A 23891-nucleotide genomic window follows, 5' to 3' on the forward strand; every position below is an offset into this window, starting at 1 on the left:
GGGAATTTATGTAAATGACAAATATACTAAATATTTGTCATTTACTTCATTAAAAGAATAACATCAATACTCGTTACTACACGAATGAAAACTAAAATATGTAGGCCCATTCATTCTATGTTCACAATATGCCAATTTGAATATAAGTAGAAATGACGTTCACTTGTGAGGCTGTAGACTGCACACCAAATGGTTGTGACTTATAAATAATTACATTTAGGAAGCAGACAGGTTGCCTTAATTAAGCAGATAATTTTAGTAAATACTGCTTATTATTCTCTAATATAAAAACACGTATTGTATCGATTCGTAGATGTCACTAGTGTACACATTAAGCGACGAGTGTTTTCATTCTTCTTTGTAGCTCAGGAGTGGATAAATATCATCAAAATACGCACACGCACGCCGGGCGTTATTTCTCAATATCACTATACATTATTCTCAAAGCAATAATAAACTTCTAAGAGTTTCGGATTGACTGCCAGTAATTGTGGTTCATTGTGGAAGTTTGGAAGATTTAAAGTGATCGTTTATTGTTGTTTTGATCTCATATTTTCGAGTTCCTAAAATAATAGCTCCGTAACTATTAATTATTACATCTGATACTAACTCTCTAAATCGTGGACATTTAAGAGAGTGCCCAAGGTGAGATTTTGGTGTGCTGTGATGAAAATATTCTTTATTTATGTAGTATCTACTCTCTTGATTCAGTGAATAATTTAATATTAGTTATTAATACACTTGTTCATCTGTAATATGTCTCGTAACAAAAACTCTTATTTTTAAATGTTGAGGTTTGAAGATCATGATATGAAAAAGTCTTGGGGGGGGATACCCATTAGTCTGTTCTTATCGAGGTACGTACGAGTAATGTGCTAACCCATCCTATTAATTATGATAGATAAATAAAACCCCTCTAATCAATGTCTGATTACTTCTTTGCCAAATAATTGTTTGGCTTTTCAATCCTTCTATTTTGATGGACTACATATATCATCATTTTTTTAAAGAGATAATACATATTAATAATAGGATTTCTTTCGAACCTTGATAGTACGCGAAATTATGTACTAGCTACTATTATGAATAACCTGTCTCCTTGGTAAAATGCGCTCCATGATTAAAAGAAACTGAGCAAAACCAAGATGATAAAAAAAGCGAGGCATATTTATACAAGTATAATACTGTAAAGGCTTAAAGCATTATGGAAAAGAAAACAAGTTTTTAATTTCAATTTATGCCTATGTACAATTCATGATTTGCCTATATTATATTATTATTCAAAAGGTTAGTGGCCAATTATTTGGGCACGTCTTCACCAAGGACTCTCCAATTCCGCACCATTAGCCATTATGGTGATACAATAAATATGTTGTGACTTGACAACACAAAAACAATCTTGAACAATGTATGTAATCCCAATTTTTTGTTGTATATCAGTAATATAAACGCCCTTAGTTCTATTAACTTATTATTATGGGCTTCATATTCTAATTTTTACGATGGATTACGATATTTAGGAATAATATATGCTATGGTCGGAAACCTTCATTGAATATATGAGACTTTGTTTTGTTCCGAACTGGCCTTTTAAATAGAATGAATTTTATCTTTTTTGTAAGTGATCGAGAATCAATAAATTAATGTGAATATTATTTTAAATATTCCGAATTTTAAATTTCAATGTTTTTATATTACGTGAAAGCTTGGGAATTTAAGATTTTTGTGATATTATTCTTTCTGAAGTGGTCTCCAATAGAGACGAAATCGATTAAATGATGGTGATCCTCTAAAAATCTTCGTTTTATTGCGTTGGTTGAGTCAAGTCTGTCTTCTTCAAAGTGATCAAGATTATTTACGATCTTAAAGTGCAATGCACAGCGCCTTTGAATGATGTAGTAAAGTAGTATATTGATTTAAATGTACGTGTAATCGAGACTTATTTTTGTGGGAAAAAAATCATCTCACATTGCTTTTGTGTTGACGGACCACATATGTTGAATGGGGCATGAGTCCTGATTACTTAAATTCGTGTGTAAACAAAGCGACAGAGAGTGGCGCCGTCTTGTAGCAAAATGATACAATTACCCTGAATAATAATATTATTTAATAAAATAATAACATGTACGTATGTTTCTCACATAGAGGGCGCTATCAAAATTCTTCTGAGCATACGCTGTTTTTTAAACAACAAGCTAGAAACTGTCAAATCATCTTGTGGATAACAAATATTCTTTTAGTATGTTCATGCCCTATTAGATTAAGGATGAAATTGTTGGATGAGGGTGCCCAGAGAGAGAGAGAGGGGGAGGGGGGGTTACATATAATTAATAAGGCTAAAAATCATTACAGATTATTACAGAGTTAGAAAGCTACTATTACTAACTCCATACTACTTTGATACAACTTGTGTACATTAAAGGTTGAAATCTGTGTCGTTGACTTGTTACACACGTTTCTTTGTTTGGAGGTGCCTTATTCGATTTCTTTTTCTATGATTCATAGCCCCATGACTCGGTAACTTTTGCAAAATAAAAAAATATATATACTCACATAATACGCATCTCAAATAAGAAAAAAGGCAGGGGTACAACTACAACATACATAAGTCATAACTCCCTTTTTTAAGCATTAATGTCTTTTAACTCATCATCATAAACGAAGCATTGCATCTCCCCCTATTTGTTATTTATTCGTACCTGTTTTGTCATATGTCATGTCGTTACTTGAATTGTGTCACGCGACCTTTACTCCGAAAAGGAACAGGGAGGAAAAGTCCTAAAATCAGTTGTTAGTAGTTACCCAATTCTTCACAACATAAAATGAGCTAATTATAGTTCAACCAATCAACTTTCCGACCATTCAGACCATTTATTAGGAGAATCCTATCTTTCATCAGCTGAGAACAGTACTGTATACCCACAGTTTGATGTACAAGAATAGCCACAAGGGTGCCCTCTATCCTATCAAACCCTGACAAGATCACTTAAACACTAAATTGAAGTCGAATTTCAGTCGCCAAATTAAAATAACTCGGGGGCATCATTTTTTGGGTTTATGAACTTGGTTTTGAGCTTGGATTTTAACATTTCATGTTTCCAGACATAATTATTGTTTTGTTTTGTCGCGACAATAGCGCTGTGTATCTCCAGTCTTGATATACCTGTGTCTCGAGCTCTCGACGTTACTTCGCTAACAAAGAATTATGCACAGTATTTTGTTGTCAGCTGACGATTCTTGTGCTTATTTTCTTCTAATCAGTGCTCTAATGAGCTCTTTTTTTGTTATTAACAATTCCCAACAACTATAAAATAATATTTCCATAGTTTGGACGAATTGGATAACTACCAACAGATTTTAGTAGCCTTTTGCATGATACAATAAAGTTACTGACGTGCAAGGTAATGGCGTGACATATGTGTTCAGAATCTGTCTAAGGCCGCGATATCAGACCGTAGATCGAAATTTAATCGTTTTCAAATCGTGAAGCAATTTTTTCGGGTCTCAATATATATACCAACTTTTTTTGGTCTCAATCCATGGGCCAAGTTTCTTCCCATTCTTCATTTATGAGTTGTACAAATATGATTTATGCAACACTTTTAACCTTTATTGTATCACGCAACCTTTAACTATGAACAATTGTTGGGAATTGTTCACCGGATTAAAAGGAGCTAATTCAACCAATCAACGTTCAGAACATTAAATAGCAGAAAATAAGCAAAAAAATCGACAGTTGACAACCTAATTCACTGTATATTTTCGTATTAGAGGTAACGTCGTGTCATTTGACGTTATTGTATCAATGTTCACAATTTTGAAACACACGTGACGTCCTCAGTAGACAATACTTAATCTATAGAATCGGTCAAGACCGAATTTGAAATGGCACCGATTTTTTATTAATTTTTCTTTGAGACTTGACTTTGAATTCATTAAAAGATTGAGTAAATTCGGTTCACTACAAATCATCCCCGATCTCACACCGGTCTATTATTTTCAGTCCAAAATCAAACACTAATAAGTACATATTATATCATCAAGTGGATAAGCGTGTTGTGAATGTGTCACATACATGCTAATGCTATTTTTACATATTTTGGTGGGTCGAGTCCACGCTTGCTGTGTACAGTATAAACATACATTATATGAATTACGATACAAAATATTTAAAATATTGTGTCTTTGTATGTAGATAAAAAGGAAATAGTTATTTGTTTGGATGTAGTTATGTGCAAAAATATATATATTTTTGCACAAATACATACACATTTTGAAATAAAGACATACGTTTTCTTGTAATTTTATACGATAATAACTAATTATCTATACATATGTACATTGTAAATAGATAAGATTCATATTCTTGTAGTGAAATCTTAGAAGACTTGATAATATAGTAGGAATGGCGCTAGTTAATTTTGGCTTAATCCATTTCGCCTTAGGACATGTTGCCTCAAGGATATTTCGTCTTAAAATGTAAATAAATGAAATTTATTGAATGTTTTTGTTTTTTTGGTTTTAATTGATGTTCCTTTATAACTTTTTAATCAAAATATGTAATGTGTACTACTTTCAAATGGAGAAAATGTTTGTTTTCTATTGGAAAAATGATAGAAGCATGGCCAGAAATTCCAATGCATACACCAACAGAATCTCATTATGTAATGAATTTGAACCAGAGACAAAATAGGTAATAAAATTAGTATAAAAATAAATAAACACGGCAACGATTCGAAACGAAGAATTGCTAATCACTTACCCGTTAGTAATTATCATTAGATATGATGGATTATGCATACTAGAAAAAACTCAAGGATTGACGAACAAGAGCATAATTCCATCCTTATTTCAACAGAAAACAAACTTAATGTATTCCATAGTAATTAATATTACATATTTTGATTTAAAAAATTCAATGGAACATCAATTTTAACCAAAAATAAACAATAACGACGTATAAACCTCATTTATTTATTTATTAAGGCGAAATATCCTTTAGGCAAAATTACCGTGCATCTTACATAACATCCAAAATACGAAAATAAAATTATACCATATTCCTTGAGCAAAAAAGTGGGCAAATGATTTTATTCAGTAAATTTTGGCTGTTTATACCTCTGATCTGGCCAAATTCTATTATGTATTCACATGTGTATCTCAAAAGTAAAGTTTAAGTACCTATTATTTATTGTTATCCATTTTTTCTTCAGCTTCATTCTTCTCCAAAAAAAATATTGAGGATTTCCTACATTACTAAATATACTATGCACATAAAAAGTAAATGCCTTCCTTTGACTTTTAAATCCGTATTTGAATATAAACATTGCATGACTCATACACCTTTAGCTGAGCGACGTACATAATGTCCATTGATGGAAATAATATTACAGCTGTAGATATAAAAAAAATTTAAAAAAATAAATCATTTTTTGTGAACAGCTGTGGATTTTTGAATTTTTTTTTATGAATTGCTATGGATTTTTGGATTTTTTTTAATTCCAAAAACCAAGCTCCCCCCCCCCTTAAAAATATATATATATGATCCTACGGACGCTGAGGATCTCTTGCGGAGTTATAAGTTCTTTTTGGACTAGGAGTAGAATTAATACCTGCCGATATCACTGCTAGATACGGCGTGGTGTTATTTTTATCATGTTATAGCTGTTTGCAGCTAATTTAATGAAACGTCATGACAGCTATCCTGTTCTTCTCCCAAATATTCTTCAAATTATCAGGGCGACCAAGTTAGTTTTCGGGTTTTTTTTAACATTCCAGAATCCAGAGGGTAATATTATTTAATCTATGTACATTACATTACACAGTCCCATTTTTGGAAAAATATTTTTTTCGTCTCTGCAGAAAGACCTTTTCTGCAAGGAATAATAAAAAAAAACTAAATTTAGCAAAGTATAAGGCCTCTCTTGGTATTTTTGGCGTGGCAAAAGTCATTTTAATATTTTAAAAAATGGTATTTTTGGGTCGAAATATCCCTTTATTAGGCCTCTTGTACCCTCCCAAATATGATGCTACAGACTCCGACTATAGTTTTTAAAAGTATGCGATATTGTCTTCCGAAAAATTGTACTATAGAATTAAAGGATCGGAGAAAAGGAAGTTATAACTTATGTCAAAAAATTCAAATTACTTTGTCCCAGTAGAATAAATTTAGGAAATATTGGTATCCCTGAAATCAGTAGAAAGGGTACCATCAAATAACGTTAATTATTGTCTTTTAATTATTTTTTTTTGTAATCGTTTAAAATACGTACATTGATAATCAATTGTACCTTAAAAATAAATGGATTTATTTCTTAGTACTTATTTGCAGGTATACGCAAGGTTCTTCAATCTTTAAGACAAAATGAGGCATTTCCTCACTTCTATTGTGATAATAGCCAGTATCTCGAGTGTTTACTCCTTTATTGATCCTAAATGTTTAAAAAATAGACGAATCGAAAGGAATCACATGATTCAAGATGCAGTGGACGAAGTATTCCAAGTATCTAGCATTCAAAAGGCTAGAATTCAAGTAAGGATTCATGTCTTCTACCTTATTCAATCATTATTTATACTCCCCTTCATATTAGGATAACGAGACTGTAAGTGTTCTTATGTGCAACTCTAAAGGAGATAGCAAGGTTTTTAGCTGTCTAAACAAGCTCTATGAGCTTGGAAACGACTCTACTTGGTCAAAATCTGAAGAAATGTTTCAACATGGGAATACAGTCTTTTTAGATGATTCTGACTGGCCGAATTCCAAGCTTGAGCTAGTTAAAGATGACTCCAAGTATTATTTATTGATGACTCCCTTAATAGAAGGAAATGAAACAACTATTGATCTCACAGATGGTGATAGTTTAAGAAAAGATGATACCATACTCTCCCTTGAATACAATGTTGAGTCCAGCGAGATTGCTTGTCTAATTGAAAGAAAACGACACGTCTTCGTTGGAATATTTAATATTGTATCTAGAACATGGAGCCGAGTCAAGTCATGGCCGGAGGAATGGACCCCCGAAGAAGTATTTTGGAATGTAGAGTCCGAGTTGATGGGCGTTGCCTTCAGAAATGATCCTTTTAGACAGAGTCGAATTTTTGTTACTAAAAGAACTAAGAATAAGAATAAATTTCAATTTTTGAGGTAGTTAACGGAATATAGAAAACTATTGATTTATTCTTAATATCTATACATTATTTCAATTCTTCTTTCCAGCCCCATTAATACTATTGTAAGTCATCCAAGACTAACTCCCGACGGCAAAGGCTTAATTTATTTTCAATCTGACAAAAATGGAACTGTTATTAAATTCAATCCGGATGTGTTTGCCAATTCAAAGTTATCTGGAGATTCAAGTGTTCTTATAACTGATCGAATTTTCAATGATGGAAAAGTGTACGGAATATATCCAGCAAATGTTCCCTTAAGAGCATTCTCTTCAGATGGATCCAAGTTTTATTTAAGCGTACACATGGAATCAGAGGTTTACTTAATTGTGGTTCATTTATTACGTGAAGGGGATGACAAAATTGACGTGTTTGATGGAAATAATTTGAGGTTATTAGATGTGTATGAAGACAACTTGCTTCTTTCCAAGTCAGATTGGAATGAGTTCCCCAAAGTATTTATGGCAAATCAAGCTGCCTCTTCACCAGATAAAGATAAGGGAAATAAAGTTGAATTCAAACTAGTGACAGATGATGTGGATATAACCAGAGAAAAAAGATATGGATGGGTAAAATCTGGCAAGAGCTTTTTCGAAAAATTCTCTGCCAATTACATAGCTGGAACTCCTTTACGGCCTCAAATGAACAAAAACACTGAAATCCCAATCATTGTAGTTCTCCATGGTGGGCCAAACACTGTCAAAACATCCGAACACGATCGCCTTATTAACGGTTTGTTAGCATCCGAATTCGCTGTAATCTCCATCAACTACAGAGGCAGTCTTGGAATGTGTAATGAAAGTATTTCAAGCATAAGAGGATATAAAATGAAGGTAAAGTACATACCAAGTCTAGTCTGTCCAAGTCACCGTTTTCATACATAGATTAACAATTTATTTTGTATGTATTTAGAACCTAATGAAGGAGGTCAAAGATGGAATAGCCGATGCTGTGGAGTCTAGCAAATCATTGGATGCGCTTAGAGTTGGAATTATTGGTATTGGATTCGGTGGTTTAATTGCTCTTGAGTTGAGCAATTATCATTCAAAGTTCGAGCATGTAGTTCTCATTAATCCCATTGTTGACTTACCTCAAATGCGAAGTTCTTCAAATCCAGAATGGGTCTATGATGTTTTAGGAATGAATTATTCATATCCTCAGCTTCCAAGTATGGATTTTTTCAACAAATCTTGGGAAATGTAAGTCTATTTTTGTCACTCATCATACTTCATCATCTATTCTCTCTCCCTTAAGGTCACCATTAAAATTCTCCAAAGAGTATCGCCGCAATTACTTTATGGTTCTTTCGGAAGAAAACAAGTGGATACTTCCAGAAACTCAAGGTTTAATGTGGCATCGCTTTGCGGGAAAGCCAAATACTTCTCGTCCAGTCATTCTTCAAGAAGAGGTTGAAGAAAATCCCTTTGTCAAAACTCTACATCCTAAAGGAGTCAAAATCGTATTAAACAAAATTATTCATTACTTTCATGATATCTGGGAGAATGATACAGAACATTGTTTTGTTGAAGAAAAGGAACAAATCATTGGACAGAGATATGCCTCAACGGCAGCTTCAATTTCTCAAAGCTCTCTCATTATTACTCTTTTCATTCTTTTCTGCAGTTACATTCGCGCTTAAGAATTAGTGCTGAAGATATCATTCGTGTATACGCATAATATGCTAACAAATGTAATTATTGTCCGATTCGAGGATTACACATATTATTATTATTTTTTTGTTTAACATACAGAGGCTCCAGGTGAATTCATTCTAGCAGTTTTTGCATAGTTTGAGTCAATTTGTCTCATCACATGCTTACTTCGACAAAATGTATTTATAAATTTACACATTATATTTTGTACATAGACAAAAAAACAAACAAAACACTGCAATTGAAGCAAAATATAAGTAGATATATATATCAATGTAGTTATATTTATAATGAAAATAGCTTCCTTGAGGACATAATTTGATGTATATTAGAAAATTCGTACAGTTTACCAATAAAAGCTAACAAACAAATCTTACAAGATTATAATTTAAATATGGAATAATAAGAGTGTTAATCAGAATAGTCTTTTCTGGGTGATAAGTCATTACGCTCAGAAGACTTGGATCTTCTGTCTTTGGATTTTCGTTCCCTGGAGTTAGAGTGCCGTCTGAAACAATGATATAATTAGATAACTTGATCATTTAAATACATCCAGGATGATGAGTGTGCAAGTTCACCTTTTCTTTTCGTGTGAGCGGGAGCGCGATCTTGATTCACGAGATCTTGAACGCCTCTTGGAACGGGAACGTCTTCTACGAGAATCACGGGATCGTGAACGTCTTCGCCTATATCGATCTCTAGATCGATCTCTTCGACGACGCTCAGCGGAGCGTTCTCTCCTTCGACGCTCAATAGATCTACTTCTAGATCTCATTCTCTCAGGGGACTTAGTACGTCTATTGTATCCCACGTCACGAGACCTTCCATACTGGCTCCCTCGATAGTATTCGTCATTGGACTTAAGTGCACGATCTGAAGAATTCTCACGAATTCCAGTGCAAGCCCCTCCAATTCGAGATTCTCTTTTCTTTTGACGACGTTCCTCATTATTGACCTTTTAAAAAAATAATAATTTATATTTTACGTCAACAAACAAAGGAAAATCTTACGTACCAAAAGCTCAGTGAGCTTTTCTCTAATCTTTATAAATCCAAGATGGAGCTTCCCTCCAAAATGGTCAGCGAGTCGCCGATCATTATCGTGTATTCCAAGATAAGCGGAGCAAACTTCACATACTCTCAGTTTTTGTTGTTGATAGGATGAAGCAGGCATAGAGTTTCTGTACTCTTGCTCTGCAAGTCCCTTCTTTTTTCGAATTTCCTCAACTTCGGCCATCAATTTCATGCTTTCGTCAACTTTACCCTCTGCACCTATCTGCTCTGCTGATGCTAACTTTTTTCCTATATGCTCAGCAAGTTCATGCACTTTTTCAGCCTTTGATCCAACTTCAGCACTTAATTCCTCTTGAGTTTCAGCTAATCGCTTCTTTGCTAACTCTGTTCGGCGATCACAATCTTGAATAAAACTATTTAAGTGTTCGCAAGCCTGGAAAAAAAAATATGTACAATATGACAGAGCTAAAATAGAGGACTTACATCAACATCATAGAAATATTCTTTGGTTTTTGATGCCTGTTGATAATCGGCTCGGAGAGCATAGTCATGCACTTTTGGACATTCTCCCAAATCCATTCTCTGAATGAACATAATGAATAAAATACAATTATTGTCTTAAGAAAATATTTTTAAATAAGTATGAGAAATAACATACCGTAGAAGCCAAAACCTCATGCGGGCAACATCCATAGAGGAACGACTTACATACTCTGGGATCCGAGAATTTTAAACCTGGGCCTTCAGTTCCTGAAAGTATAAAAAATATGTAGTTGTTAGCAAACAATTATGAAATGAAGATGACTATAAAAGGTTGTGCCTCCTACAATTGATTTAAAATTGGCTGGCCATGCCTAATAGTAATAATATTATTCATTGCTAAAAATAATATCATCAACCTAGCTATACTCTCATGTAGTAGAAAATGACAATAATACTAGTTTTAATTAGTAGAGTACTAAAATTATAATTATCAAGGATTTCATAAAATCATCATAAGGTTTCAGTAAATATTATGAGGTGTGTAAATTATTTCCATCACTTCACAATAAATAATTTCATAAACTAATTGTTATAAGTATGGCAAAAACTACTTTCTGTTTTTTTTTTTTTTTTTTTGTAGATAAGATATGCGTGTAAACATAAAATATTTAGTAAATATATATTTGGATATTAGAGAAGTCAATATTAATGCGAAATAAATAGATGTTGATACACTCACCAATCGGAGGGAGACCACGGACTTAGTAACAGAAACCCTTTCCTGGAGATATTTATCAGATTTAAACCCTTAAAAATTGTCCTCGCTCAAGTTTGTTAGTACATGATGAGAAATCCAGTCCACTTACAAAAGAACATGGATGTCTTCTTTTCAAAAAGACGTAACAATGCACAGATGAAAGCTACGAGTGTCTGTTTTATTTTACCATTTGCTCATTACCCTTGATGGCATAAAGAAATTGGAATGTTAATCAAAGAGAGTAAAAAATGAATATTTACATCAAAATCCTTTAACTCTAAAACGCAATGAGAATTATCTCACTTTGTTAAATTAGAATCCATATCCATTTTTAAGAACCAAAAATGTTTTTTTGCCTTTGGAAAATATAAGATTTTTGATTTTTCTAGTTCAGATTTTTGGAGTTTTTTTTTATATAGATTGAGCTTTAAAAAAATTCAAAGTAACTGACATACTGTTCTTACAGATATTTACTTAATACAGGAATTAATATAACACCTCTAAAATTAGATTTGTAATTTTTCGAAAAACAACTGGTTTTAGTACTTTTTTGAGGTGTCATAAGTAAGAAATTATCATTTTTATCTGTTTAATGATTCATTAATTATATATTTACAATTCCATCTATACTGTTTTTGAGCCAAAAAATTGTCAAACTACTCAAACCGAGGATTCTAAAACTCGTGTATCAAATATGATACGTAGTGCGTTATAGAGTTAAGTCAGTGATTCCCAACTGGGGCTTTGGAGTTATTGTCTAGGACTACTCAAATTTGTCAAATTAATCAAGAAAACTTTTTTCTAGAAAAAAAGGTTATAAAAAAATAATTGATCCAAATATTAAACCAAAATTCCGATTTTTTTTTCCCCAGAAAATTTTACTTAGATGCCCCCTAATAAAAACTTCTCCCCATTGATGAAAAGGATGGTAATCACTAGGTGAAGTAAGTAATTTATAGTTATATTGTTACATTCATATTCTACAAGCCATTTTCAAGGTACAAGAATATTTAAAAAAAATAAAAAAAAAGACAACAGGAACAATTACAGCGTTTCATCTGCGTACTGTTAGCAGCTAATACACTTATACGTACCAATTAAAAAGTGAGGCCCTCAGCAGCAATATACATATTTTAATATCTAATCAAACTTTGATGAATGTATGGAATTAACATAACATACAAACATACATACCCAAAGATGTGATTGAAGATTAAGTAGTGTCTCTCATTAGGAATATAGAATATGGTAGAAGGTTGTGCTACCAGACAGAGCGCACACAGTGTTTAGTGACATCAATCCCCCTTTCAAATAAATACTGAACGGGGCTGTTTAATACGATAATAACATAACAAAATGGAATATCAACTAACTATACATTTTTTATATATATTATGTATGTATAGAGGTTATCGTCACAACGTCAGAGGCAAAAAAAAAATAATGCAAAAATGAAAATATGTTGATGATATGTAGGGATAAGAAATATGATTGAAAGTTAGCATCATGCAACTTTATGCTCATAATATGGGGGTCACATGAATGATGGTTCCAGAGATTCAAGAAAAGTTTAGGTTTTTTTTTTGCATTTCGTGGTAAATACAAAGGTGAAGAGAGGATTCACACAATGATATTGATCATTTAATTTTCAGCAAAAAAATAAAAAAATATATATATATATTTATCAAATCAAATAAGAAATAATTATCTAAATTTTCAATTTTTGTTTTTATTTTTAAATAATTAAGTAATAATTACTAAGACATTGCCTAGAGGTAATACGTACGTTTTCAGGCATATTTTTTCTTCTTCAAGACATAAGAATAATTCCCAAAGAAGTCCTTTATAATTCCTAACGTTTAAAAATAAATCATATACATCTTATAAAATGAATAAAGAATATATTAAAATAATTAAGTATGTAATATAGACCCCTTCCCCCCTTGTCTCATAATTATATCTGCTTCTGAAGTATTATTTTTACTACAAAAGTTTGAATCATTATTTTTTCTAGCTGGCCAATCCAATTTATTTGCACAAAAAGGATATTTTGATGATACTTGTTTGATTGACGTTGTTTTTTAACGAATGTAATCTTTAAGAGTACAAATTAAACGTCCATCAAATAAAATTAAAATATTTATATATATGGTGCGTCAACACAAAATCCATCTTCAACAAATATCAAGAAAATGAAACTTCATATATATAAATGACCTAACACAATGTTAGACATATATTCAAATTTCTGCTTTAAATTGAGTACCCCAGGAATTGTTCCAATGTTCAAGAGCAAGGGTCGACAACCCTTTGGAGTGAGAGAGCCAAATTGCCTATGTAGTATCTCGTGTAGGGTCACGTTATTCTTTATAATAAAATAAGTTTTTTTTTAAGCTCAATACAACTTTGTCGAAAAACCGGACTAATAAAGGAATGACTTTATATATATATATATTGTATATTAAGTTTTTATTGTTGAAGGTCCATATGAAAATCTCCCACGGATCAGGGGTTGTCGATCACTGGTCTATACTAGTATATGAGACTTTATATAGCCTGGATATACCCCCTTTCGGATTAAATCTGTCTTATAAATTAATTTTATCAGGGAATTTGCAGTACTTCTGATATATGAATCAGAATGACTTATTAAAATAAATGGAGGATAATTATATGAAGAATTCATATGTTAGCCAGACTTATTTTGAGAAAAATATTACTCGTTACTAGCTTTTGTGTTGACGGGTCATACATACATATGCAATAATATTTTCCAAAATTGTAAAACGATTTGACCGAGAAGCAGGAATTAAAAATATTATGGGTAAATTTGATACATTACATGATTCGAGATAGAGATATACAAAGGCCAAATGGAGAAGGTAGTCTGCTTGCTGAGGTCTTTAATTTGCTCCTAAAAAAAGGATTTGTCTCTTAAGAAAAACAGCTACCAAGATATGTATATGTATAATAAGTATATAAATGATTTGAGTGGTGCGTTTTGGAAAAGCAAGAAGAACTTTTTAATATATAATGATAGAAGATGGAAAAAAAAAAAACTCCCGTTGAAATGTACATTTAAGATCAAGAGTTCGTTAATCAAGTCCTTTACTCCTATTAAAACACTTATGATATTTTGTATCGTCTACCATCAAATCATTTCCTTTCTCTCGTTATGGAACCTCTTTCCGTCCGCCAAAGCAACAAATAAAATCAAAAAATCTCATGGAGAGCATGAAATAAAAGATGACGGTGAGGGGTGGACGACGAACTTGAACGAACTCTTGGATCTGTCTTCTCATATTTGATATTTTATGTACATTCCTCTCTCCTTCATTCTCCTTCCTTCCTCACTCAATGCACGAAAAGAGGCGATTTCGAAAATAATTTAATATAGTACTTCATATTTCTTTTGAAGGAATTTCATCTCATCAAATGACAAATTATTATAAATTATTAATGAAGGTTAGCTACGTACCATTTCTGGATGTGCCCATGAGTTGATCGAGCATAGCTCGCATTTGCTCGGAAGCTGACATCTCCTTCGATCTTATTTCGGTCTGAAAATCACAAATGAGACTTACGCAAATCCTTCCACCAACTCCAGTTCCAACGTAGAATTAAGAAACAGAAAGACGTACAGCTAGAAATTCAATTCTTTCGATCAAGTGGAGTTTGTTTTACTCTTTTCTTTCTTTCTCTCTTTCTTTCTAGCTCTCTCTCTCTCCTTCTTTCTTCGTCATTGTCTCCTTCTTTCTTCGTCTTTCTCTCTCTTCTTCTTTCTAATGTAACAGCGCCTGCTACATACATACTACTAGGGGAGACCGTGAATCTTTTTACCTTCTCGTTAACAGGCTTAGTAAAAAGACTGATGACTCATTAGGTATGGAATTTTTGTAAAAAACAACAACATTTAGATATTAAAAAAAGGAAAAACGGTTGGTTCCAAAGTTTGTTATAGTCCATTCTTTAATATATCGTCGTGGTGCTAACATCTCTCGCTAAAAGAAGAATTCCATCTTACCTTAGGTGTATTTTTCTAAAATTGCATGATAAAGTTATAAAATATATATTTAATTAAGATATAACTATAAATATTCTCCCTTGCATGAATACTATTTTAAATGTATGTTTTCCTTTTTGTTGTAGCAATTCATTTCTTTCTCCAAAAATAAATAACATTTAGCTCAGGGGTCGAGAACCCATGGCTCGCGAGCCAATTTTTTTTTATTATTAAGAATGATTTATCAAATACAAAAATTTTTATACGAGAACAGGAGAAATAATTATTTTTTTAAAGATTTCTTTTCTAAAAGAAAGCAAATTATGTAGTAGAGCAAAAATTATAACTGATTTGCTTTTTCAAAAAAAATTGAACTGGTTACAGTTCTGATTTTCTAATTTATTAATGAACAGTGAATTCAGAGACTGATTGTACTTAAAAGAGTTGGTCTTACATAAAATGCACACATTAAGTTGCATTTGTATTTAGTGTTAAACATATTGTATAGCTCTCACGGAATTACCTTTTTAAAATATATGGCGGTATGTTTCCCTTAGAAAAAAAATGTTCCCAACCTCTGATCTAGCTAATGGTATCAAGGGTATTGATTCATCAACACCATAAGTATCGCTCCCTCCTTCTCCTCGCACTCTACAAAAATACCATCCTTACTGTAATGAGTACTGCACATTTTAATATGTTGGTTGTACCCTTAGGCGAAAATCCCAGGAGAAGAGTTATGCAGCCCCTACATTAATTTCGAAACACAATTAATAAAACTCTGACTACCACTTTTTTCCTTTGTCCCTCACTAAATTTAATTATTCCATAAAATTGTATTATTTTGCTCAATTTTGTAATAGGATTTTTGCCCGCGGGTTATACATTAAAATACAGTAATACTCCGGACAAACTGGGTAATTGTTTTCTTATTTAAGCCAGTGTGTTTATGGATTAATTAGCACACTAGGGATGGGGTGCATATACTGATGGCCAGATTTTGTAATCTCATAGGATAAACATCGACAGCTGACAACATAATACACGGCATATTTTTTGTTAGTGAGGTAACGTCGTGATATTTTCGTAGTTCAGTTAGAATGGTGAATTCATGAGGCTGCCTTGTTATATATTATATTTATGGAGTAAACTAATAACTAATATTCAACACAACGGGACAAAAAAGTGTATCAACTTGAACACTACCTTGATCTCGTGGTCTTTGTTCCTGCACATGGTTTATAGCTTTGCTGATGTTTATATATTGAAAATAATTATTTTTTAGTTTCTTATCCACGGATCCCCAACGAACCAACAATTCTTATTCTATTGTAACTTACTGACATAAGACCATAACCTGGCTATGACTTAGTTATGCATATGCAGTAACGTGCAAATCGTTTAAAAATACATATTCTATAGACAGCAATCCTTGCACCTATGACAACTCCAGAAGTAGAATTTCAATTAAACGAATAAATAAGACGTAATAATTAATGATAGTGCAAAGAAATTGATATGATCAATTATTAACTATAGGTGTCTACCACATCTCTTACGTTTTAAGAGAGCCTACTTTATTTAGATATGGAGACATTGCATTGATGAAAATGTAGTTCTTCAAAACTACCCCAGTCTTCCCTATAAAAATATTGCTGGCTGTTAAGCTTGCAATACTCTAAAATCTTTATTCAGACGTACCATACAACTTCTCTATTAGCTCTCTATCTATTAATACTTTTGTCCAGGGGGTTCTCTATTATAATATTTTTTATTACCTTACGAAAACCGCCCAACTATCTGGAAAAATTAATTAAAAAAGAAGCTAGTTATATTGGATACAAGTGTCTTAAATTTTGATAACGAAGCGTATCACAAATATTTTTATCATAAAAACGAACATAACTCTATTTTACAAGAAAATATAAATAATGTTTTAAGAGGTACACCGGAGATAAAAAAGTAATATAAGGAACCAATCAGAATATATTGTCAGTTCATTTAACTAAAATATAATCATTAGAATTTAGAAATAACCAATGCCACCTTGCATATTGGTCGGGTATTTCGAATTATTTTGTTAATACATATCAAAACTTACTCGCTAATCCTCTTCCTTATTCCGTTTTTTAATTCATATTCAATCTATACGTTTTCCTTACTTTCCTTTAGTACAATAATTTGTTTTTTTTTAAATTTTTTTGGATCTACGACCTATACCTTAAAAAAAACTTTCAGACACGGGGAATCGATCTTGTTTTACGAAGAAAGGAAAACTGATTAGCGAAAAAAAAAAATCCCTCCAGAGCCCAGTAATCGTGTATGGCAAGAATGAAACATAGCTTTAGGAACGTAACTTAGAATTCTAAACAACTTTTATTTTAATTCTAAGTGCTGTATCGGTCTCCGTTTTTGAAATAAATTCCCTAATCTATGCGTTTTATTAGCAGAGGGACGGACATACGCACATATGTATGCCCGTTCCTCTCATATTATAGTACGCGTATATATTATACACACGTTATTATAGTAGTTATAGGGACACACTGTGTATTTCTTTAAATTTTATCTTCTACAGTATTAAAGCTAGGTTGGTATGTTCATCGACGCCTAATAACTCCAAGTACTAGCGCCAGTGAGTCATAAAATGAAAGAAAAAAACAAATAATAAATATCTCTATTCAAGCCGATGCTCCAAATTGCAAGTTACGATCGACACCATACTGCTGATATCAGTTTTGATTTATGATATGTTGTTTTATACGGAACAATGGATCCATGACAATTAATTAAGAATAAACACAATTATTTTTGGACAAAAAACGTACATAATTTTTTTTTAAACAAAAAATACATATAGAATGCACGGAGAAAAAGAAAGAAAGAATATAATAATTAATTAATTACCATAACAGTATTAAATATTGCCTGCTCTGCTGTTGGTGGGGCCCTTTTAAAGATAAGTACCATATCTTGAGAGTACATATTGAATTATTAAATACGAATGCAAAATTAATCAATTATTAAACTTCCAAAACATGATGTGACTTCATTATATATTAGTGAATATTCAAATACATCGTTTATTAGTATTCAGTGCAAAATGGGTGGAGGATGCTCAACATGTAATTCATCCCTTGATGAGGTTGTACTAACATATCTGGTCTCAAATACAAGATTCTCTAGAAATATGGTCAAAAGCCTATGGACTCGATTTCAAAATTTAGACAATGGAAAAAAAGGGTTTCTTATTCCATCAGACATGATGGAGATTTCTAAATTTCGAGCAAATCCTCTTGCTGAACGCCTCATTATTACAATATTTTATGTAGATAAATCTACAATTGAGCCCAGAAATCATTCCATAAAATTGGAGGACATTAAAGTTACATTCCCCCATTTTGTAGAATCTTTTGACTGGTTTCATGGATCGGACGAGCATCCTCATATGACAATGAACAAAGTCAGATTTTTATTCAATATATTCGACATCCAGGGAACCGGATTCATCAAAATAATGCAGATTTATGAGCTATTGGAAATTTTGTCCCATTTTAGTAGTACTGTTGAGGATAAATTGTGGAGTATATCAGAAGAAATATTTATGGATATGAAGCAAAGTGATGATGAAAAAACCTACATTACATTTGAAGAATTTTTTAAAGCATTGGATCTGGTGAGAGTACATGCAAATATGAATATCAACTTTTAACCATTTGTGGAAATAAAAATTTAAGAAAAAGTTCAGAATAAAACAGCTATGGTATATTTAGTTCATAATATACAAAACGATTATCGAAAATTCAAGGCATATCTGACGTAAAAAAAAATAATAATAATTAAACGTACGTAAAAAAGTAAATCCTTAGTCTGTATCCAATGCTCCAACTTTGGATTCGACATACTCTAAAGCCTTCTTCTTAATTCTATCAACTTTAAAATCATCGTTTTGTAAAGTTTCGAAATCAATATATTTTTTAAAGATGGCCTTCATCTTTTTGGGTTGCAGATTTAGAGTAATCATTCTTTCAAATAAGTCTCTAGTTGCTTGAATTTCTTCAGCCTTAACTAAGGTGTCCGCATAGACATTCCACAAGTCTATCCTCTTAGGATAATTACTTAATATTGTCTCGAAAATAGTTTTACCTCTCTCAATTTCGCCATATTTAAATTCCATTTGAGCAAATTTAACCGTTACCTCAACATGATGCTTCTTGTCCAAATGTTGAAGAGCTCTTTGGAGAGTAAATCTTGCTTCCTTTAAATTCTTAACACTTTCAAAGTAATGCCGTCCAAGTTTGGACCATACTTCAATTTCTTTACCGTATTTTCTAGCCATTGTTTTGTAAAGCTCTTCAGCTTTTTTAATTTTACCTGATTGCGAATATATGAGACTGACGCGGTTGTACACTTTATACTCATTGTTATACTTCAAAATCTCCTTCAGTAAAGTTTCAACTTCGTCTTCAGAACTAATAGACTCTTCTAGATTAAACCAAGCAATATAAACATTTAGTCTTTCTTCTTCTTCACGGAAATGGATCTTTTCAATGGCTCTCTTGATTATAAGTCTAGCCTCTTTCATTTCCCCTTTATTGGCATGGAATGCTATATATTGAATCCAATGTAATGAAGAGTCGGGATTCGCAAGAACAATTTTCTCAAAATCATCAACGGATTTAGGTTCTATTTCTTCACCGTTAATGACTAACTCTTCCGTTTTACGAATCTCCTCCTTTTCCAATTTAGTTAATGCTTTTGCTTCACTTTTACTCAAATGAGTTTTTTTCTTCTTAGCTTCATCTGTGTCGTTTGAATCATCTACTGACTTAAGTAAAGGACCTTCTCCCCACGGATTAAAGTTTTCATCCTCCACATCAATACTCATCTGGTGTACCTCATTTACTGCAGAAGGCTCGACTACTTCCTGGATCTTTGGCTCAGGAATTTTAATTTTTTTCAAAATTGTTGTATCAACATTTTTATCAGCTTTTCTCTTTCTTATTTTATCCTTGATTTTTTGTAATTTAGGGTCATCAATCACAGCAATAGCATCAATACGATCCTTGATTTGTACATTATAGGTTTTTTCAATTGATAATTCATCAAATTTGCCTTTCCAATCGTTAATATTTCTTCGAGATGCAACCTTCAATAATCGACCTTTATATTTTACGGGAGATACAACCATCATTAAGACATAATGAAACTCATCCCTGGACCAAATAGGTTTAGCTTGAACATATTGATCGACCCTCAAAGGTTTTTCTTTCACTAAAGTTAGATCTGAGACAATATCAATCTTATTAGTGAGTTCGAGAACATCCATTTCATAATCCACGAACAAAACGACGACAGGAATAGGAGACTGCTCATCAAAATCATTATGTAAATTTGTGTTTGTTATGACTCCTCTTGTTTTACCTACAGATACCATGATTCCAAAGCCATTCCTTTCAACGAATTTAGCACTTAGTACCATACCAGGCTCATAACTTTTCAAAGGCCCTTTTACACCTTTTCTAATAAGTTTGATTTCTTCAATTAGGCCTAAAACAAGACTAACTTCTTCATTAATTGAAAGGACACTCATTTTTGAGCTTATAACCAAAGACTTATCTTCTTCCTTTTTGTCAATGATTTTTATAAGGATTGACGAATGCACTGAAAGTATGTCGTTGATATCTTCAATAAAGAAATCTGCCAGTGATCGCAAGGGTATAGTTTCTGTTTTCATTGTTGATTTTGTCACAGGAAAAGTAACAGATGGGCCAATTTTGTGGATTTTATCAACTACAGCAGGCACAACGAGGCCTAAATGAATGTCTTCAAAACTATTGATGGAACTAGCATCGTATGAGAGAAATGATCTTTTAAGTGTAAGAACAGGTATGGCATCATGCATAAGAAATAATGCTTCTTTAATTTCGTCTCCGACTGAATAGGATTGTTTTATGCAATTTGCAAGAAATATATTGTCCGTCAAATGATTTGTGGGAATGAAACCAGATACAGTTTTATCAACGCCCTTGCCTTGAATAACCTGAACAGATAGTCCGTTTGGATCCACACTAGTAACTCGGCATGAATATTTCCCTCCAATATTAAGTAAACTCATCTTGGCAATTTCTTTTTTGCTCTTGGGCTTGTTATTGTTTAAAAGACGAAGACTAAGCACCATTTTTTCTTTTTGTTCATCGATTTTTTTCACTTTGCATTTAAGAACTTGACCTGGATGAAACATTTTGTCAATATATTCAACAGGATCAGAGCTAACTTCATCTTTAGTGACCCAACCTTTTGTCCCTCCGAAAAGCTCAATAAGTAATCCATTGTTTTTAACTTGAACAACCATACCCTTAGTCTCAATATTGAGGAACTTTGGATCATATGAATCAACTATAGTATACTCAGTCTTTACTAAAACAGGCTTGGCTGTTAATGTGATACCCTTCTTATTGTTGGCACCAGGTAAGGTTAATACTCTGCATTTGATTTTTGATCCAGCAGTAAATTTGAGTTCAGGATTTTTCAATGGTATGCTTGTAAGATGCATATTCCTAATAAAACCATTGAGTCTTCCAAGTACCACACAAACTCCCTTTTCTTTAAATGCCTTGATCTTGGCAACTACGTGATCTCCTACATTTAAAGACTTTGGAGATATTAAACCATTATCGATCATATCTTTTTTCAATGATCCTATATAAACCAAACTCATCATATCCAATTGAATTAATCTTACCAATTTGACTTTGCTTTTGAGAGGATAAGTGCTTTTCAAGATATTCAAGTTCTTAGGACCATCCAAAGCCTCAAACGGATTCACAAATATTATCATTTTCTCTCCTTTAATTACTTTTTTCAAAAAGATTCCTTTGGGTGAAACAGACAAAACTGTGCAGTTCTGAACCAATTCTCCAGTTTTTACAGGATTAATTAACGTGTTTACTCCTCCAGTAAAAACATTTTCTTTTAAACTCAGATAGACAGTATTAACGATGGGAGCAACATATAAAACTGACGCCTCCAATTCTTCCCCTTCCACAAATTCTTGATCAACAGCATAGTGAGGAAAGGGAACAATTCCTTCAAGATCTCCAAAGGAGACCGAAAACCCCCCTTTGAGTTTTTTCTTAAACTGAACATTAATCCGCATGCCAGGTATCAAGGAGTGCAAAGAACTTGGATTTACAACCACTGATTTTTTCTTAAGCGACAGAGACACAGTATTTGCGACCTCATCCTTAGCCGAAACATTGGCATAAATAATTTGTCCAACTACTAATTTTTCCTTTTTGCTCTTTAAAAATGCTCTTACTCCATTAAGACCAATATCCACTATGTATCCATGGTCTTGAACACTAGAAATGATCCCACTTAAACGAGTTCCAATATTTAAATGATTTAGAGAGATAAGGTTAAGATCTGGCTCAGCAGATACCTTAACTATGTATCTTCCCTCTTCCGTTTTATCAACAGAGGATATAGTGATGGGAAGAACAGTGCCTTTTGGGAGCATGTCCTCCAATTGAGGAACACGTAATTCATCAGACGAACTTTTTTGAGCTATTTGAACAAGAAGGTCATTATAGATCTTAGAAATTTTGGTAATAGGAAGAGAAGCACTAAGATATCCTGGAAGACTTAATTTGACTTGATATTGCTCTACAGAATAGACGACCCCTAGGACTTTCATCCCTGGAGAAAGAGTGCTATAGGTTAAGCCCCCAACATGAACCACTTTGATCTCGGAATCATCTTCCTTCTTATCCTCAGCATTCGATGACTTCGTCGACTATTCGTCATCAATTAAAAAATAATTTTATTAATTCAAATTAAAAAATTTATAATAAGAGCTCCTACCTTATTTTTCTTCTTATTGCCCTTGGTCTTTGATTTCCCAACTTTTTCATCTCCTCCGGACGAATTCCCAAATAAATTCTGACTTTGGGCATTTTTCTTTTTCTTTGAAGGGAAGTCCTTGACTTCCCTCTCCTCCGCTTCACCTTCTACTCTCTTTCTCTTCTTATTAATGGACACTACGCCTCCTCTGGGAAAGGATTTTTCTTCCTCGATGGACATTCCGTTGTCAATTGTGGGATTCTTTCCAGTACTAAGAATAATTTAAATGTGTATAGTACTTCAACCGACTACTAGAAAATTAAGAAAACGTGGGCTCTGTTATTGTTTATTGTTTTGATCAGCTGATTCTTTTGTAGCTCCGCCTTCATTCTTTAAATTTATTTAATAATTAATAATGTCACATTATTTCAAAATAATCATATGGCCATGGCCCTATATGAATTATGATTCTTATTCATGTCCATATTTGTTTAAATAACAAGTAAAATTCCGAAGTTAAATACTGTGCTTATAATATATATATATATTTGTGGGAATTTTTGATAATATGCTTATACAGACACTATCCGTTTGTGATATACACATGAATTATATAAGGATAGATTGAGTTTTTATTCCTTTTTTTATTTATTGAACTAAATCTACACTTTTTCAAGCCAGTTATTTAGTGAATGTTTTATTATTAAGTCATTGTTGATATTTGATTTGAATCAATAATCATAAAAATTTATAGTTAAATTATTATATAATATATATTAAACGTATTCGTAAAGATCCCAGAAACATCAATCCAGCAAATAAAAGAAATTCGTGAGATATAACTACATTATTTCATTATTAATACCCTGTTTTCTAATTCTCGTACCCGATGCTTTATATTTTTCGACTTTCGAGCCTCTCTGGTTGATCTGAAGAATCCGAATATTTGAATAAATCTGAGGTAAATTGTA

At 32.5% G+C, this 23891-nt stretch overlaps 4 protein-coding genes across 10 annotated transcripts; 2 read left to right on the forward strand and 2 right to left on the reverse strand.

Moving 5' to 3' along the window:
- Positions 1–315: 315 nt before the first annotated feature.
- Positions 316–9190, forward strand: LOC121120235 (acylamino-acid-releasing enzyme). Of its 4 annotated transcripts, none has more exons than XM_040715080.2 (7): positions 368–645; positions 1288–1408; positions 6332–6532; positions 6591–7144; positions 7217–8000; positions 8080–8366; positions 8422–9190. In XM_040715080.2, exons 3-7 carry the CDS (start codon positions 6365–6367, stop codon positions 8804–8806), a joined length of 2178 nt encoding a protein of 725 aa, XP_040571014.1. In that variant the 5' UTR covers positions 368–645; positions 1288–1408; positions 6332–6364; the 3' UTR covers positions 8807–9190. The 4 variants fall into 4 exon arrangements, with proteins under 4 accessions (XP_040571012.1, XP_040571013.1, XP_040571014.1 ...); XM_071889665.1 differs by having other exon boundaries at positions 465–645; positions 6319–6532; XM_040715078.2 differs by lacking the exon at positions 1288–1408 and having other exon boundaries at positions 316–645.
- LOC121120236 (putative RNA-binding protein Luc7-like 1) lies at positions 9074–14816 on the reverse strand. 4 transcript variants are annotated; one of them, XM_071889666.1, is made up of 8 exons: positions 13915–13963; positions 12859–12924; positions 11055–11274; positions 10491–10582; positions 10316–10414; positions 9834–10265; positions 9398–9774; positions 9074–9327 (listed from the first exon to the last, which is right to left on the reverse strand). In XM_071889666.1, the coding sequence occupies exons 5-8, from the start codon at positions 10409–10411 to the stop codon at positions 9231–9233; spliced, it is 1002 nt and encodes a 333-aa protein (XP_071745767.1). In that variant the 5' UTR covers positions 10412–10414; positions 10491–10582; positions 11055–11274; positions 12859–12924; positions 13915–13963; the 3' UTR covers positions 9074–9230. The 4 variants fall into 4 exon arrangements, with proteins under 4 accessions (XP_071745767.1, XP_040571019.1, XP_040571016.1 ...); XM_040715085.2 differs by lacking the exon at positions 13915–13963 and adding an exon at positions 11333–11428; XM_040715082.2 differs by lacking the exon at positions 11055–11274 and having other exon boundaries at positions 13915–13986.
- A 3362-nt stretch (positions 14817–18178) lies between these two features.
- On the forward strand, positions 18179–18787 carry LOC121119204 (uncharacterized). Its single transcript, XM_040713826.2, has one exon. It carries the CDS (start codon positions 18179–18181, stop codon positions 18785–18787), a length of 609 nt encoding a protein of 202 aa, XP_040569760.1.
- A 31-nt stretch (positions 18788–18818) lies between these two features.
- Rrp5 (Ribosomal RNA Processing 5) lies at positions 18819–23515 on the reverse strand. The gene is made up of 2 exons (XM_040713825.2): positions 22942–23515; positions 18819–22873 (listed from the first exon to the last, which is right to left on the reverse strand). The coding sequence occupies exons 1-2, from the start codon at positions 23158–23160 to the stop codon at positions 18941–18943; spliced, it is 4152 nt and encodes a 1383-aa protein (XP_040569759.1). The 5' UTR covers positions 23161–23515; the 3' UTR covers positions 18819–18940.
- Positions 23516–23891: the final 376 nt, after the last annotated feature.

The sequence above is a fragment of the Lepeophtheirus salmonis genome, chromosome 6 (genome assembly GCF_016086655.4).
Source record: "Lepeophtheirus salmonis chromosome 6, UVic_Lsal_1.4, whole genome shotgun sequence".
Taxonomy (NCBI): Eukaryota; Metazoa; Arthropoda; class Copepoda; order Siphonostomatoida; family Caligidae; genus Lepeophtheirus; species Lepeophtheirus salmonis.